The sequence below is a fragment of the Numida meleagris genome, chromosome 17, assembly GCF_002078875.1.
Source record: "Numida meleagris isolate 19003 breed g44 Domestic line chromosome 17, NumMel1.0, whole genome shotgun sequence".
NCBI lineage: Eukaryota > Metazoa > Chordata > Aves > Galliformes > Numididae > Numida > Numida meleagris.
This window is the reverse complement of record NC_034425.1, coordinates 7590317-7606508: the sequence shown is the minus strand read 5'-3', so window position 1 is coordinate 7606508 and position 16192 is coordinate 7590317. Positions and strand designations below refer to the sequence as shown.

Below are 16192 nucleotides of genomic sequence, written 5' to 3'. Positions count from 1 at the left end.
ACATTTTGGACTGACAAATTCTAATTACTCGATTCAAACTGCTTTCATATTTACAGACTAAATTACAGATCATCTCAAAGTTAGTTACTGAAATTTATGCTAGACGCTATCAAGCATTCAAGGTTTCAAAATCAGACATCTGCTTTAGAGCTGAAAGGAACAGTGTAATGCCAGAAACAGCACCCAAGCAGTATTCCCAAACAATTCGAGGTACATTTTGTGCAAACTGGACTACAACTAGGGCTCCTGTTTCACTCTGTACAAACATTTTTCACATGGAAGCATCAGTCTTGTTGCTGAATACTGAGGAGGGTATTTATGACTCAAAACCTTACAGAAAGATGCCAGTCACATATCCCCGTACTCAAATTATGCTTTCTATCCAGATCAGACTATAGCACAAAAAATCCACCGAATACCACATTTGACAATTACTGAAAATGCATTTGTATTACGAATGAATACAACATATGCAGAATAACTTCTTTTTTCTTTGCAAGGAACAGGTAACCAAAGTCAGAGCAGTTTGCTACCTAGACATTAAATAAGAGGTTCTTATCAGAACTCACTGCGACTCATCATAAGGTGTTCTGCAGATACAGTACAATTCCTCACTGCTGCCCTCTTGTGCCCGTTTACAATCATTACAGATGTACACATCCATTTTCTTAGCCTCCTTTTCTGTGATGCCAACACATTCTCCATGATACCAGTTAGTACAAAGATCACAGCCAATATAGAACCTAAAAGTATTCACAATGAAAATGACAATGTAATTGTCATTTCAAATGGCATGGCACTTTTCCCTGCATTTCTCTCTGATGTGCTTTCTCGCTGCCTACTTTCTTCAACTTTGTCTTGTTTTCCCTGCTTCCTAGCATTCTGTCCTTACAAGCTAACATCTCACGCTGCAGCTATGCTGTTGATAAGGTCACTTGAGTCAATTTTAAATTGACATTTCATTGAAATGCACATCGATATGTAACCAGACCTTGACGAAACTGGTCTAAACACACGTCTCCAATGTGCGTGCGAAAATTTGCAAAAGGTACAAAAAGACAAGGCCAAAGGAAAAGGTTTACATTTTCAAAATTGTAGCTCGAAAGCCACTTAAGCATTTCTTTAAGATTTGAAAATGTAGGTCTCAGTTAATTTAAAAAACAAAAGCAAAGCGCAAACACCAGCTAGGAGTTACGAGTATACTACAAGGAACATGCATACCAGCCATGTGTAGGATACGGATTGGTATAACATGATAAAAAAAACCTGTGTTGGGACATGGCTGTCATCATTTTAATTTAGGGTGTGAGGGAGGCGGGCTGAAAAACAGAGACTCAGCTGCTCAATACTGCGGTGAACTGGTACGTTGACCATTCTTCACAGAACAATGTCTACTCTCAGACAGCTACGTGACAGAACCAGATGTGGTATGACACAACGTGAAGGGAACCAGATACAGAATCATGTGAATGGGACCTTGCACAGAATGACGTGACAAAACTCTAAAATATTATGCAAGGATGTTTGACATTTTGTGCATGGATACCTCAGAACATACCTATGACTCATGGAAATCAACCAGATGGACGAAGTTACACATTCATTCTCTCTGCCTAAGCAAAAGCAAGCTGACCCTGAGGATCTTCCTAAATTGTAAAGACCATCAACCGACTGCACTATGCTGCTTTATCGGTTTCTGCAACCCTACCCAATTTGTCACTCTCCAGCCAACCACCACGCAGTACACACCACAGCAACTAGCCAATGCTCTGCAAAACGAACACCTCGACGTTCCTGGGCATTTGCTCCGGGTACTCAAAACCTACCTTTCCATTTTCAGTCAGACAAATCCTAAAAATGGCACAAACCAACCTTCCATCAACAGCAGATCAATGCAGCTCCTTCTAACAGCTGCCAGCATCAACTCAGGCATGCTCTTTTTCCCAAAGGGGATCAGACCTAGCTGCTCCTACCTAGAGCTAGAACCTGAAGTGAAACTTGCCACTAGAATGTTAAATAGGCTTCACATGATGCTTTAAGAAACTAGTTGGAATGTAAGTAGGAATCTTAGAAGGATGTCTTTGCTGACCATCCTCCGTACAATACATGCAGAATCCTACAAACCTGGTGCAAAACCAGCGAGAACTAAATGTAAGAGACTTGCAATAGGGTAAGTAATATACAGAATTACCTTTGTGGACTTAGTAAATCCTAATGAGTATAGGGCATTTGAAACACATCTCAAATCATCTTTTCAAGATTCACATCTATCCTCTTTGAAGTAGAAAAGAGACACCAGCACCAAGAGGATTATCTGATGCCTACATGTGTGTACATACACATACATATAGGGAAATGTTTACCAGGAAGCTGTTTTAAAATGTGCCTAATTGCCTTCCAAATAGTGAAATCATAATTTAGTTCCATGGTACAGTCATCATTTTTAGGAACATTCAGAATTGACAAGAAACAGAACAGCAGAATTGAATCATATTGCTCAGGGCTCTGTTCAGTTATTAACTGAAATTTTATTCTGTGTATTTAAGCACAGTTATCGATTCAGGACACCAAAATTCACACTACGACCATATTTTTCATCAGCTTACACAAATGCCCACTGAAATAAAATGAAAGCCAAATTCTTTTGCTCACAGAATTTGTTCGTCCCATCTTACTTTTGTGACAATTCTACCGCTGACCGACAACTGCAGTGCTACTACAGACCAGTGCTCAGCATCACAACAAAAGGGGAACAGGTATCCTCCTCCTAGGATTTCTGTCATTCTGTAAACTTTATGCAGTATTCTTATTTTACGTGAGATAGGCAAGGTATGCATCCCTTAGAGCAGTGAATTACAAACCGGGACATTGGGAGTCTGCAATTTACAGAGAGATGCTAGCACAGATAGCCTACAGTTTCCCCACACTGATTTAATACTGCGATGGTCAGAACTACTCAGCACCTAAGATTTAAAAAAAAAAAAAAAACAACCCAAAGGCCTCAACCGAATTTAGTAACATTAATTAAGAAAAAAAAAAAAAGAGGCTAGAAGGAACTGCAGGAGATCCTCTAGCCCTGAGCCCAAGTTTGGAATGAGAAACCATCCCTGGAATGAAAACACTACTCCATCTCTACGGTTCACCTCTGTCATCAGTATTTAAAGCACCATCAAAAGGCATCAATTAATACTTTTTGGTATCATCACTCGTTAAGCAGATAAAATACTCACTTGGAACTGGTCTGAAGTCGAATTTCTTTTACACACACATCTAGACAGCTATCAGATAGTTACCATTACTAAGGATGTTAATCACTCCTAGCTTCAGCAGAAATGCTTAATACTATCCCACTGCAATCCACAAAATCTTCTACTCTAGCATTTAATAAAGTTCTTTGTAATGTTTGTATATAGCATTTCCTCTTCCACAGAAATATTTTTCCTTGTCCGTGGCCAGAAACAAACCATAGGGAACTGCAGTTTTCACTTTGTCAAATGCTTACGCACTCATATTTTGAACATACATTAACATATAAAAACCATCTCTACCCAAAACATTGTCCAAAGTGAAATGCAGTCAAGTAACACAGAAGCTCCATTACTGGCTAGCAATTAAAAATAATCATTTACTGGAAGATGGTACCAAAGCTATTTCTAAAGAACATCAGCCACCTGTTCACAAGAAATTGCTCAAACCAAACTGTCACTTGCTTCCGAGGCAGAGGCAAACGGCAAAAAGAAAGAATAACAGAGCGGAGAAAAAAAAAGAAAAAAAGAGTATGTGCATGTGAGACAGAAAGATCATACAATGGAAACATGCAAACAAGTAGAAATATAAGTTATGTACATTAATAGATAAATCGAGTATGTTAATAGTTTTGTAACTGCTAGTGGAAAAGAGACTTCATTCTTTACACCTTACTGATCACTGCAGTAACACCTGATACCTCACCTCCAATTCTAGAACTACCTTACCACTACTAGCTAACTACTAAAGCTACATCTAGCAATACACATTAAAAACCAATGGCGTTCACTACTCACTTAGACTCATCATAAGGCGTTTTACAGATGCAGTAAAGCTTTGTGTCCTTCTTTGTTTCCTTTGAGGTAGTAGAAATCATTTTCTTTTTCTTGGACTTGGAAGCTGACAAGTCTCTCTCCTCATCTCGCTTTCTCTTCTGGGAGGATATTGGCATTGGGACCGTGGTGGAGGAGGAGGAGGTGACGCTGGCTGCGTGGTGCTGCGGCGGCGATGGCAGTGCTGGTGGCGGTGCTGGTGGGGTGGCAGTGGCAGCAGCAGCTGCTGCGGCAGCGGCTGCAGCTGCTGCAGCGGCGGCTGCCTGGGCTTTTTCTTTTTCTTTCTTAATTTTAGTCAAGTCTCTCTTTAGCTCCTCCTGAAGTATATCAAATAAATAGAGAGGGAGGCACTTCATATGATTATTCCAGAACAGGATTAAAAAGTAGACATATATCCCCACGAGTAATCAAAAGAAAAATCATCTAAGTCTTTCCAAGGTGCAAATTTTTAATTTTTTTTTTTTGCACAATCTTCAACACTAAAGGATAACGCTCTTGGCCCACTATGACCCACCGGCTGCAATTTATCAAAAACTGTTTAAGGAAACAAGGCAGTTTCAGCACAGGTGAGAAACAAGAAGCATGAAAAGGACATCCATGAGCTTTGCAGAGAACCGTGCATACAAAACCAGAACTTCTTCCTGTATATTTCCTTAAAAGCTCTCTGAGAAAATAGACCCATTAAAAGTTAATGCTGAAATACTGTCCCCAGCTTAAAATCAAATAAGTCTGAGAACAACTGTCCTTACCTGCACTTCAATTTGTAGTTCTTTGTCCAGAAGTGCTCTTTTTTTCAAGATTTCAGCTTTCAGCTGTTCTTTGTGCTTGAAAAGTAGAGCTGACAGCTTGGTAGCATTCTGTTTACTGCGCTTCTGCTCCACACTCTCTTCTCGCTTTCGTTTCTTAGCTGCCTGCTTTTCTTCTTTATCTATCTTATCCAGAATATATTTCATCACTTGGTTGCATACAATCATTCTGGTGAAGAAATAAAGAAAAAGTACATTATGCTGAGCTGCCTATCTAACCCCAGTTGAGAGAGCAGAATCATTCAATTCTCCAGTCTCTGGAAGCTGCAAGCTAAATTATTAAGTTTATTACAATATAAGTGGTAGATTTAGTAATATGTTGCTCCCACACATTCTTTTCTAGATCACCAATGGGAGAGATCAAGTCACTAGTTCCGTTAAAGAGGGCTGATCTCGATTTCATTCAACCAATTCCTGCCTTTCCCCTGCAAAACTCCTAACAAAGTTTAGGCTTCACTACGGTCAGAGAGATTTTTACTCAGTTCAGTTTCCAATAACCCATTGGAAAGAGCTGGATTTTGTTTATTTTGATGTAGGATGGAAGCCATGCAAGCTGGAAGCCTGTAACTTGCTGAAAGCTAATTGTCACCCTCCCCTGAAAACCAAACGTTAATAACGTTTCGTGTTTTGGCATAAGGATTGACAAACATTTTTCAGAGTAAAGGACTGAATATAAATAAAACAGTTTTAAATTCCCCCACTGCTGACAACAAATGAATATTTTTCCATGTTTTCTGTACAGTCAACTAGAATCCTCTTTTCATGCTTATTTGTTCTGTATATTTCATTTATTTTTCTTTATTTATCCAGAAGGTAATAAATATACTTTGATTTCCCTTCCCATTCTATTTTTAACTTTCTAGAAAACTGAATGCTTCTTGTTGCCAGAGTGACCATGAAAAATAACTCACTGACATTTGAACTGAAATCAGACAAAATAGCACTGGCTGGGAAGAGCCGCTGTTGTTTCAGAAATCCAACTCAAAACAGCAACTATCTATCAGGACTGACACCATTAAATAAGGAGAACATGACAACACTTGTTTACTTTTTAATTGAACTGTGAAACAAGTAGCACCTTGCTGTACGGTTGTAACCAACCAAGCTTTTACTCTAATTTGATGATAAAAGTTTATGAAAACAACTGTTTTCTTACGAGCTGACAACACACAACTGCAGTTATCCAACTGAAGCAACTGTACGAGATGATGTCAAGATAAATCCAGCTGACAAACACCCCAACTTTGTGTTTAGCAGCTCCAAGAAGGAAATCTAGTTTGTTGAATAGTGCTACCTTCCAACTCTTCTATTCCTTTTGTAGAGTGGAATGTATAATGCTAAAATGAGACTGAGTGATGCCAAGGGACAAAAAATGGAAGTAAATGACCATAAAGAAAGGACAGACAAAAATCAGGCTTTTCTGCAACAGAACAATTCATTCTCCATTCTCTTTAAGGATGGTTTTAACCTTCAGTTTAACAATTATGGCCAGCTCCAGACACATGCATGCAACATCTGACTTTAAAACATACTATCAAATTAACATTGAGAATATACAGGATTGAGCTAGACTTCTCACCAATTACTTTCATGTGTTAATTTAACCAATTTTAAAACAGCAATATCTCTTCCAGCAGGTTTTTATAAACCAGTGTTTTATTATACATATTAAATGATGTCACAAATGTGAAACTTCCACATCTAAAGATGCACCATGATGCATATTCACCTTTGATTTTCTTCCCTCTCAGTTGGAGTCAGTGTCTTCTTTTGTTTCAAGTGTTCTATGACAGCATTCTGTTTCATAACCACCTGCAGGACAACAGAGAACCCAAAACAAAATATGAAAACTTTAGCTGGTATTTCACAATACTACTGGGAGAACCAGGACATTTCCTAAGTTAAAAGAAAAAAAGTATTATTTATTTCAGTAAGTGAAAAAATGGAATTGATTTTATCAGGGCAGAGCTTGTTTAAAGCAATTATTTAAAATTCGAAAGTTTTAAAAATGAAATTCAAAATTAACACCTCCTCCACCTCCCAGACAGAGGAGGATATTTTGTTTATGCACAGTTTAAACCTAGGGACTAAACGTATGTTGACAGTATTTCTTCAGTGATGGTACTTTTATTTAATTCTTTAAAAAAAAGTGAAAAAAGGTAAGATTCTATTATATAAATGTTGGTTTTGTTTGTTTTTAAAGCCCCGCAGCCATCCAACAGCATTACATTTCAGATACCTCTTTGAAACCTCAGTTCCGTATAGCAGGCAACAAAAGCACTGTACATGTGTTCTGAACATCAGCTCTCCTACCTATAACCTATCTTTCCTGAACTGAGAATAACAATCTACTGTCCCAGCAGCTAGTGGTAAGCTGAACCAATGTGCCAAAAGACTGCAAAGATGGTACAATTGACTTGATGTGCTGAATTAATGTAGAATATTTAATTAAATTGCCAAAACCAATTGCACGCTAACTTTGAAAGAATCAAATTAACTGCCTATCAAATGTACTAACATTATTAACAAGAACAGGCATTTAAAATGAAATTTCTTTCATTCATTAAATTTTTATTTTCTTCTGTTAACTTTACCTGTTTCTGGATAATGTCACTCTGATTAGAAGCCTGAAGGGTGTGCTCACGTTTTATTTCTATCTGTTGCTGCTTTTTCTTCTGTTGCTGCTCTCTGAGCTGCTGAACTCTCTGCAGCTGCTCCTGAACACTAGCTGCTTGAACTGTTACCACATTCTGAATCTGGTGAGCCTGTACTGGGCTACTTTGTTGAATCTGAATAGGTAACTGAAGCTTGATCTGCTGGGGCACACTGCCTTGTTGGGCTTGTATCTGAGCCACAACATGAGACTGAAGCTGAGAGAGAACTTGGACTTGTTGCTGAAGCTGAGGCACTGTAATAACTTTAGTTGGAGGCTGCTGAAGTTGCAGCTGAGGACGAGTTGGGGATTGCACAGGAACCTGATTTAAACTTTGTGTAGTTGGAAGGGTTGAGACCGAAGTCTGAACCTGAGGTTGTGATTGCTGCAGCTGAGGTTGAATTTGTATGGGAGCATGGGGCTGCATCTGAATCTGTTGTTGGGTTGTAGTCTGCACCTGAGCTGGTTGCTGAGGCTGGACTTGGGACTGGCCTTGTGGAAGGACTGCAGTCTGCGGCTGACTCTGGACTTGTGTTGGAGATTGTCCTTGAGCCTGGGTCTGCGCTGGAGACTGTGCCGGAGATTTAGATGACTGTGCTTCAGGTGTGACTGGAGAGTCAAGAGATGCTGGAGTTTGAGATTCAGGCTGGGTCTGAGCTTCAGGCTGAAGTGGTGGCTGCGGTGCCTGTGGCTGAGTGGGGGACACAGGTTGAGTGCTCTGATTCTGTGCTTGAGGCTGGGCTTGCTGCTGACTCTGAGGCTGTGGCTGAATTGGCGGCAGCACTGATGTCGGCTGTGCCTGGAGAGTTTGCTTCTGTTCTGTAGCTGTGCAGGATTAAAATAAATTTCACTCACTTCAAATGACAAATCTACAAGCTTTACTCAGTTGTTCTAACTACCGTAAAGGTCTATGAAGAAATTCAAAACGTTTCTAGGCTTATAATATATTTCCAATAGATCTACTTTTAAAAGACATTTTCTCCAGCTGCACAAGAACTCCCATGCAAACTAAATTGAAGCCTTTTTTTTCTGTTGAATAGAATAATGCTTACCTGAGGTTGAAGTTGAAGCTGTTGTTGTAGTTGTGCTAGCTGTAGTAGCAGCTGCTGGTAGTGGGGTGAAAAGGAATCTCTGAATTGTACCATTTGGCATAGCTGCTTGCATAAGTTGTTGTCCTGGACCAGGTATTACAGTCACTCCCTGAGGGATTAATTGTAATTGACCGGTAGTTTGACCTTGTCCCTGAATTACCACTGTTAATCCTTGACTGCCACCCTGAAAAAAAAATTAATATTGATATATTAGTGATACAATTCTTAGACAGACCTTGCTCAAAATCAGAATAACTATAGTTTTGGATTTCAGAATTTAACACTTATACCACGTATTTCCTACATTTTTCTGAAACACAAAAGCAGCATCTGAGTTAATGAAATAGTACAATACTCCTTCAACAACGCTATCAGCAGATTACTGAGCTGGAGTTAACAACAAATATTTTCATCCAAATACCGGCAAGAACTCTACCCAGAAAGACGCTAAAATAAAACATCAGATAAATCAGATAAAATTTCAGCTCATGACATCACCCTCAGCTGAGAAACAGAGAAAGCAGAGTATCATCACAACACCTAGATGTCTAACTCCACATGTTATGAATCCACAGAATAGAATGAGGTCTCCAAAAAAGAAAAAAAAAAATCTTGAGTCTTGCTCTACGTAGAAAAAACTTACTTGGCCACAAGCAGCCTATACATTACAAACACTTACTTATTCAATAAATACTGAAAAGAATACTTATTGTGGTAACTCATAGATGCCTATTTTTACTCTATGCATGATTCTGTTTCTGTTTTTCCCAACAGATCCCAAGGATTTGAGAAGCTGTAAGAATTTTCTCCTCTTCCAGTTTGAGAGACCTCAGTTTCTCCTCTGAAATTCAGGACAATATGAATCAAACCTAAATTTTCAGACATCAGAAGATAAGGAAAAACCAACATGTTCCAAAGGTCTAAAAAACTGGCCATAAAAATAATAACTGTGTCCCTTACTGCTGTTAACGCAAAGATATTTTCTGTACTGCTATATTTTCCTGATGCTAGTTGTACTACTTGGGAATACTGCAGGAAGACACATTTAAAACTTTACAAATAATATTTAAGCTTCTTTCTGTTCGTAACTGGTCATTCTAAATGAAGGCTGAAACATAACCAAGAACATAAGGTTATGAGCAGATAAACTACATGGTCGAAATCAAAAGATTTGAGAAAGCGTACCATAAGCATAAGCATATTTTCACACTCAGAGGTTGTAAAATATTTTTACCTGTCCTTGTGTTAGCTGTGTAAGCTGGGCCATGGTAAGTTTCACTTGCCCCTGCTGAGGACGAGGGGGCTGTGATGTGGTTTGTGGCTGTATTTGCTGAGGTGGTGTTCCGGGACTTGTTACAGTCTTCTGTCCAGAACTAGAAGAAGCTGTGCTAGTACTAGAAACTGCTGTTGAGACAGGCTGACCTCTGATTATCTGAGTCACTACCTGCTGTGACTGACCTGTAATGGAATAATTTGTGATAAAAAAAAAATGTTTCTAACATTTTAGCCATTAGCACTATAAACTTTTGAATCATAACTTCTTGCAGTAATGTATTATCAAACAAGCAAAGCAAAGATTGAAGTTTGCACAGGAATTCCCACTATAAACCATTTTTCTGGGTGGTAGATTGAAAAAGGTCTGTTAAATGTTTTCTACTTTCATTCAGTTCACGTATTTACAAGGAACTTCAAAAACAGCTTTTTTAAAAAAATATGAAAAAAGCTTTCTCAATATCAAGTTACTCTAAACCTCCTTCTTCAAAAAAGAGTTTTAACAACTAGATTTCTACTATCATGTTCAAAAGCCAAAAAAAGGCACTTGTTACAGGTCAAGCATTAAAATGAGGTATTTTTGCATTAGAATGTATGGTACGGGAATTATTTAACTAGAAACAAACCACAGATTTCACACTGGAAATTTAAATATTAAAATGAACCTACTGGCTGGAAGAATACCTTGCTGCACCACTAGAGGTGTTCGAATGATGGTCTTTCCAAGTGTTGGCTGCTGTAGTGGTGTTCGTATTACTGTCATACCAGGACGGAGTGGTGTCCCTTGCATTACCTACACAGACCAGAATAGAGAACATGTGAATTTATGAACAAACACACACACACACACACACAGACCAAAAAAACAACACAAAAACACTGAGATGTGCCCTTAAGTTGTTGGTTTGGTTTTGCTTTTTCTTTTCAATATAGTAAGAAACAGGAAGATGCAAGTAGATCCAGTATTTTTTCACTCATGCTCCCACAGATAAGGCTTACCAGCATCTAATCTATTAATTTTTCCAGATTGGAGAGAACTGATATACCACCTGGGAATAAAGGATCCATTATCACTATCACTGAGATGAGGCAAAAGTGTTGAAAGTGACTAGCCCAAAGTATTAATATTTACCAAATAACTTACAGTAGATGCACACCAATTTTTTGTTTTAAATAATAAGAAAAACATCTTACTTGTGATGTACTTGTAGTTCCTAAAGTCCCTGTGGTATTTGGCCTAATTGTTACAGTTGCTGTCCTTGGCTGGAATGAAGTAAAAGTTTGACTTGCACCTGTTGTTGATGGAATGATGCCCAATACCTTTTGCTGAACTTGAACAACACCTAATTAAAGAAAAATTGAGAATTCATTAATGATATAATTGCTAGCAGAAGAACTAAATGCAACTCCAGAGTGGCTTTCAGAAACCAGTCTCCAGGTTTCTAGAACAGCTTTGCGTCTTTTAACACTTCTCGGGATAATCTTTGTCATATTGTAAAAAGCAGCAGCATTATACTTTGTCAACAGTCCAATACACTTGAAGTTATGAAACAGGTATTTCAGAAAAGATTAAGGAAAGAGTGAATCTTCGTAAAGGTCAGTATGATGGTAACTGCTAATCAGGCCTTGCATGACATGGTGCCACAAAATTAGTATTATGCAACCATTAAGTATAAGTTAATCTGATTCATTTAAAATGGAGGAGACCAGTTTGAACCTTTCACCTACAAGCTCATGGTGCTAAAGAAAACGGGTAATGCTTTTCCTGTCACTTAAGAAACTTCTATACAAGACTGGTAAATTTCATGACTTCCTTAGACACTAAGTAAAATGGAGATAGAGAATCCAACTTTTCTATTTAACATACATTCACATATCTCCAAGTATTAAGCTCTCTTCCTGAGGCAAGAAGGAAAACGCTAATCTTAATTTGGAGCCAAACTCTTGCTCATCAGTGAAGAGCAGATGCAGGCATAAACGTCTAAGAACAGCAGCAGATTTTTTTTCTTTGGTAGAAAATTATTTTGTTGATGTTTAATGTAGATAACAAGAAAAAGCATGCTTCATTCCACGCGGTTAAAAATAGAGCTTCTAATTTTCCATTATGAAACGTAGAATAATTTACAGGCAAAACACTTGCAATTTTCCCCCAGACACACAAATACTCAATATAGGGAGAAAATGGTACACATTTTTTTCCCCCTTCAAGTCACAGTTTACTTCACTGGGAAAATAGTGTCAATGGAGAATTAAACAGCAAGCTGGAATACATTTGTAATTTGGTTCCCTTTCCCCTACCTCCTTGAGTTGGTGGCACATTCACGGCAACAATCTTGCTGTTTGCAGGGAGTGGCAGCTTAGTTATCACTTTCCCTGCCATCGTTACTGGACTGCCTGAGATCTGGAAGGTCTGCCCTGTGCTGGCAATGGTTGTGGCTGAAGTGGCAGCTGTGCTAGTGGCTATTGAGGTACACAGAACAGTCAATTTTAGAGCAGAATAATTAGTCAAGAATATGACTATTTTCAAGTATGAAACAGCAAACTACAGGATTATTTTTACAACGTGTCATTCTTGCTTCGGTAAAGACATTTTTGGAAACAGCACGTTACAGCAGAGAATGCTTTAATCATCAATGATTACTGGTACAACAACCATCAGTAATAAACGACACAGGTCAGAGAGAAAAATATCTAGGAAGTGTGAGCAAAGAAAGATTAGACACGTATTATTTCAGAAGCGCCCTGCTGATATGGCAGAAGAGTTAAGAGCAAAGATGATATGAAATGCAGTTATGCTATATTCTGGAGAAGATGGTAGTGTTGGATGTAGGTAGGATGTGTGCTGAAATTCCTCCTAGTTAGATTTTCTTCCCAAGATGAACAATTACTTACCTGTTGAAGACTGGCCTTGTTTAACCCAAGTAGCAAAAGTCTGATGGAAATTCTTGTTCTGTTGGAATGTTACTGTAGCTGGAGAACCCACTTTTGTAGTAAGTACTACTTTGGTTCCAGTGGGAACTGGGCCCGCTAAAGGGCCTACCACAACTTTCTGTGGAGTTGAGACTGTACTTGTAGTACTGGTGGCTGTAGTGACAGTGGCAGCCACACCTGCTACAGGTATCTGCTTCTGCTGTTCCAGTCGTTTCTACAGAATTCAGAAAAAAAAGTGAAGAATTTTCATATTTTGTAAAATAAATGCTGTACTGAAAAATAATCTTGGTAGGATTTCAGTTCAAGTTGTAAATGACTGAAGTATAAACTGCTTGCATAACTTAGAGCATTGCAAGCACAAGCCTCCTTTACTCTGCTTACAGTACTCAATCAGTAATTTTCATCTTTAAAATCCTCAGATTATGTTAATTTCACTACACATTTTAAAGAAACATATTAATTAAGATCAGATTAAAAGGTTAAAAAAAACTCTTTGAAAAGCATTCATCTGTATTTGGCTTTGACTGTGTACATACTGCCTCCATGTACTTCAGTGATATACCATCAGAGTTCATTATTGGCATTCCTAAGTCAAGAGCTGCCTGCACTACCCTGACTACTTTGGTCATGGAAGATGACATGAAGAATGAACAGGCTGTAAAAAACCCAGTTCTTAACACTGCATATTAAATACCATCATGGCATTGGGTTTCTTAGTTATAGTTGCATATGTGTATACATATTTACATACATATATACAAAATACACCTGCACACATATATATACACGTAACAATTCTGTGGGCTTCATTCATCCAAGTTTGGATAGGTCAATCTTTTGATTTTACATGATTAAAGCATGGGAAAAAAATGGAGTAATAGTCCAAAGTCAGCTATATACCAAGGCAGCTTTCCATTACACCATAAAACACCGCTGATCTTAACTGGAAACTGGTGCTTCTCAGACTCGATTGAAAATGGAAAAAAAAAAAGCTTATCATTTTTTTCAAGTGTTCTATATTAGGTAGGCAAAAAATGGAATCCAATTATTAGACAAATCTTTACTTCAACCTTGTTTGAAAATAATGAACATACACAGTGGGAGCAGCACTGCTTGATGACTTAGTGTAGTTGGCTTCCCAGAATGCTGAGTTTCCATAGGAAGTGAAAAAGTAACACTCTGAAAAATGGTTTAAGACAAGTATAAACTTGTTTTTTCATATCTGAATGCACATAGACTACCAGTGTAGGGTTGCTGATTGGTGGGATAACAACATCTCCCTGACCTTCTGGGCAGCCAACCCTTGCTGTTTTAGTTGAGCCTTCCTCTGTTCACTAACCTTAGCCTGTTGTTCAACTGCCTGTGCCTTTTCCTTCTCCACCCTGCCAAAGACACATAACAAGAAATAAAGTTAGAACAGCACATAAATTCCAACCATCAAACTAGATTTCAATTCATCCAATTGAATTGCTCTTATAAGAACAAACGTCAACTCTGAAGATCACTGAGAACCGGGTTATGGTTTTTAAAGTATTTTGAAATAAGCTATTGAAAGTGCATGCAACATTCCTGAAATACTCAGATGCTAAACTCATGTGACACCTTAAAAGAAACAATCAAAACTGCAATTTATAAATACATCTGAGACTGCAAATATGATGTATGTAACATCACATTATTTTCAAGAGACTCAAAATGTTGTTCCAACACTGAGTACAAAATATTGAAAACATTTTCTTTTTAATTATTTGAATATTCTAGGACTGAATTTACCTCCGTTTAAAAACACATATATACAATATTTTTGTGTTATAGAGGTATCTAAACCTACTGTTTGAAGTCAAGCAAAAAGTAGCCTAAAGCCTTTACAAGCATTATTGCAATAGCCTTTGAACAATACGACACTGATGACTTCATAAAAATGGAATAGTTTTAAGAAATCTGTTAGAACTGAATAAATTAAGTTTTAGTATTAGCATATAATTAATTTTACAACTTCATGCTTCAGTATTATTAACAAAAGGCACAGAAAAAAAAACAACACAGATCAGCCTTAACTGATTATAGTTATCAAGTTTGCGCTCTCTAGTGGGAACTTCTATTTAACATTCATACAAAAATCAAAACTTTCTTTAACAGTTTATTTGAGTTGGTTTACCTTTCAGCAAATGCCCTGATCTCCCATAATTCCAATTCCTCCTCTGCTACCCAACTTTCAATTATAACAGGGCCTGTTTGCTTGGGTGTTTCTGGCCTTTTTGGCCTTAGTGCACTTGATCGCAGTCCCTTCCTCTGGGGTGTTGGAGTTTCTTTAGAGAACAGTCAAAACATACACATTAATCTCAATCACAAAAGAGAATTGAAGTGTAAACCAAGATTTAGTATCTTTTCTAGCCTTATTTTAGAAACAGGAATGCCTATCAGCTTCAGAGAAGTCAAGTCAGTTTTTTAAATGCATTATCTGTTTCACACAGGAGAATGAATAGTTCACGTCAAGCTATGTTTGCTCCTTTGATGGTCTGAATTAACATAAAGGTCTAGTTACCTTAACTGCTGTAGAAGCTTACAGGGAAGGGGAGAAATGTATAAACAGACATACCTTTTGGAGCCTCTGGTACACCAATGGGACAAATAATTTTTCTTATACAGTACTCTGACCGGATTCCATATGGACCAACATCTCTTCGCTTAATTATTTCTGTTGTTGTAATTTCAGTTTCAGTAGTTTCTAAAACAAATTAGTCCCAACGTGTTAAGAGCAGAAGACAAAGGTTGAATCTCCAGTCAATCCAACACACTCAAGGTAAAGTAAGAACAACTACAGTGCAAACTGTTGGCTATTAAAAAAATGTGTAATACCAAATTAATATCAAGCCTTTACAGAAAAACTTGGAATGAAAGTAACGCTCAAAATTAACAGCAAGAACTGTTGCATTCAGAAACCCCAAAATTTAAAGGAATACCTGTACGTGTAGTTCCTCCCCCAGGTGGAGCTTTTGCAGCCATATCATCCCACTTGAGACATGCCCACAGTAATCGCAACATAAGGCTCACTCCAGCCAAGGATTTTACTGTTTGAAGTCGGTACCTAACAATAAAGTATGAAGTAAATTTTAAAATCAAAATGTATTTAAATTACCTAACGCAACCAATGGCATATGTTTCCCATTCTACCTGTACTGAACAACATATATGTTTCTAATAACAAATAGCAAAATTTATAACAGCTCCCATCTAGCCATCCATACAAGAGGTTTTAATTTTGCAGCTCAAAGTGCTCTCAGAAATTCCAAGAAGGAAGTTCAGATCTAAAAAAGTAGGTGAAAGCCAGGTTTGAACAACAGCAAAGACAGTACAGTT

At 37.9% G+C, this 16192-nt stretch overlaps 1 protein-coding gene across 12 annotated transcripts in view; it reads right to left on the bottom strand.

Annotated features, from left to right (window-relative positions):
• Positions 1-16192, bottom strand: part of BPTF (bromodomain PHD finger transcription factor) — a 48810-nt gene that overhangs the window by 5919 nt on the left and 26699 nt on the right. For 6 of the 12 annotated variants that reach the window (XM_021414499.1, XM_021414500.1, XM_021414504.1 and 3 more), the window contains 15 exons: positions 15796-15920; positions 15432-15560; positions 14991-15141; positions 14172-14214; positions 12794-13046; positions 12200-12361; positions 11096-11244; positions 10571-10694; positions 9864-10087; positions 8591-8813; positions 7480-8363; positions 6615-6697; positions 4829-5054; positions 4044-4396; positions 570-743 (listed from right to left, as the gene is read on the bottom strand). In XM_021414499.1, coding sequence (XP_021270174.1) covers positions 570-743; positions 4044-4396; positions 4829-5054; positions 6615-6697; positions 7480-8363; positions 8591-8813; positions 9864-10087; positions 10571-10694; positions 11096-11244; positions 12200-12361; positions 12794-13046; positions 14172-14214; positions 14991-15141; positions 15432-15560; positions 15796-15920 — 3303 coding nt within the window. The remainder of the gene's footprint in view (positions 1-569; positions 744-4043; positions 4397-4828; positions 5055-6614; positions 6698-7479; positions 8364-8590; positions 8814-9863; positions 10088-10570; positions 10695-11095; positions 11245-12199; positions 12362-12793; positions 13047-14171; positions 14215-14990; positions 15142-15431; positions 15561-15795; positions 15921-16192) is intronic. The other 6 variants (XM_021414506.1, XM_021414496.1, XM_021414502.1 and 3 more) reach the window with 6 other exon arrangements.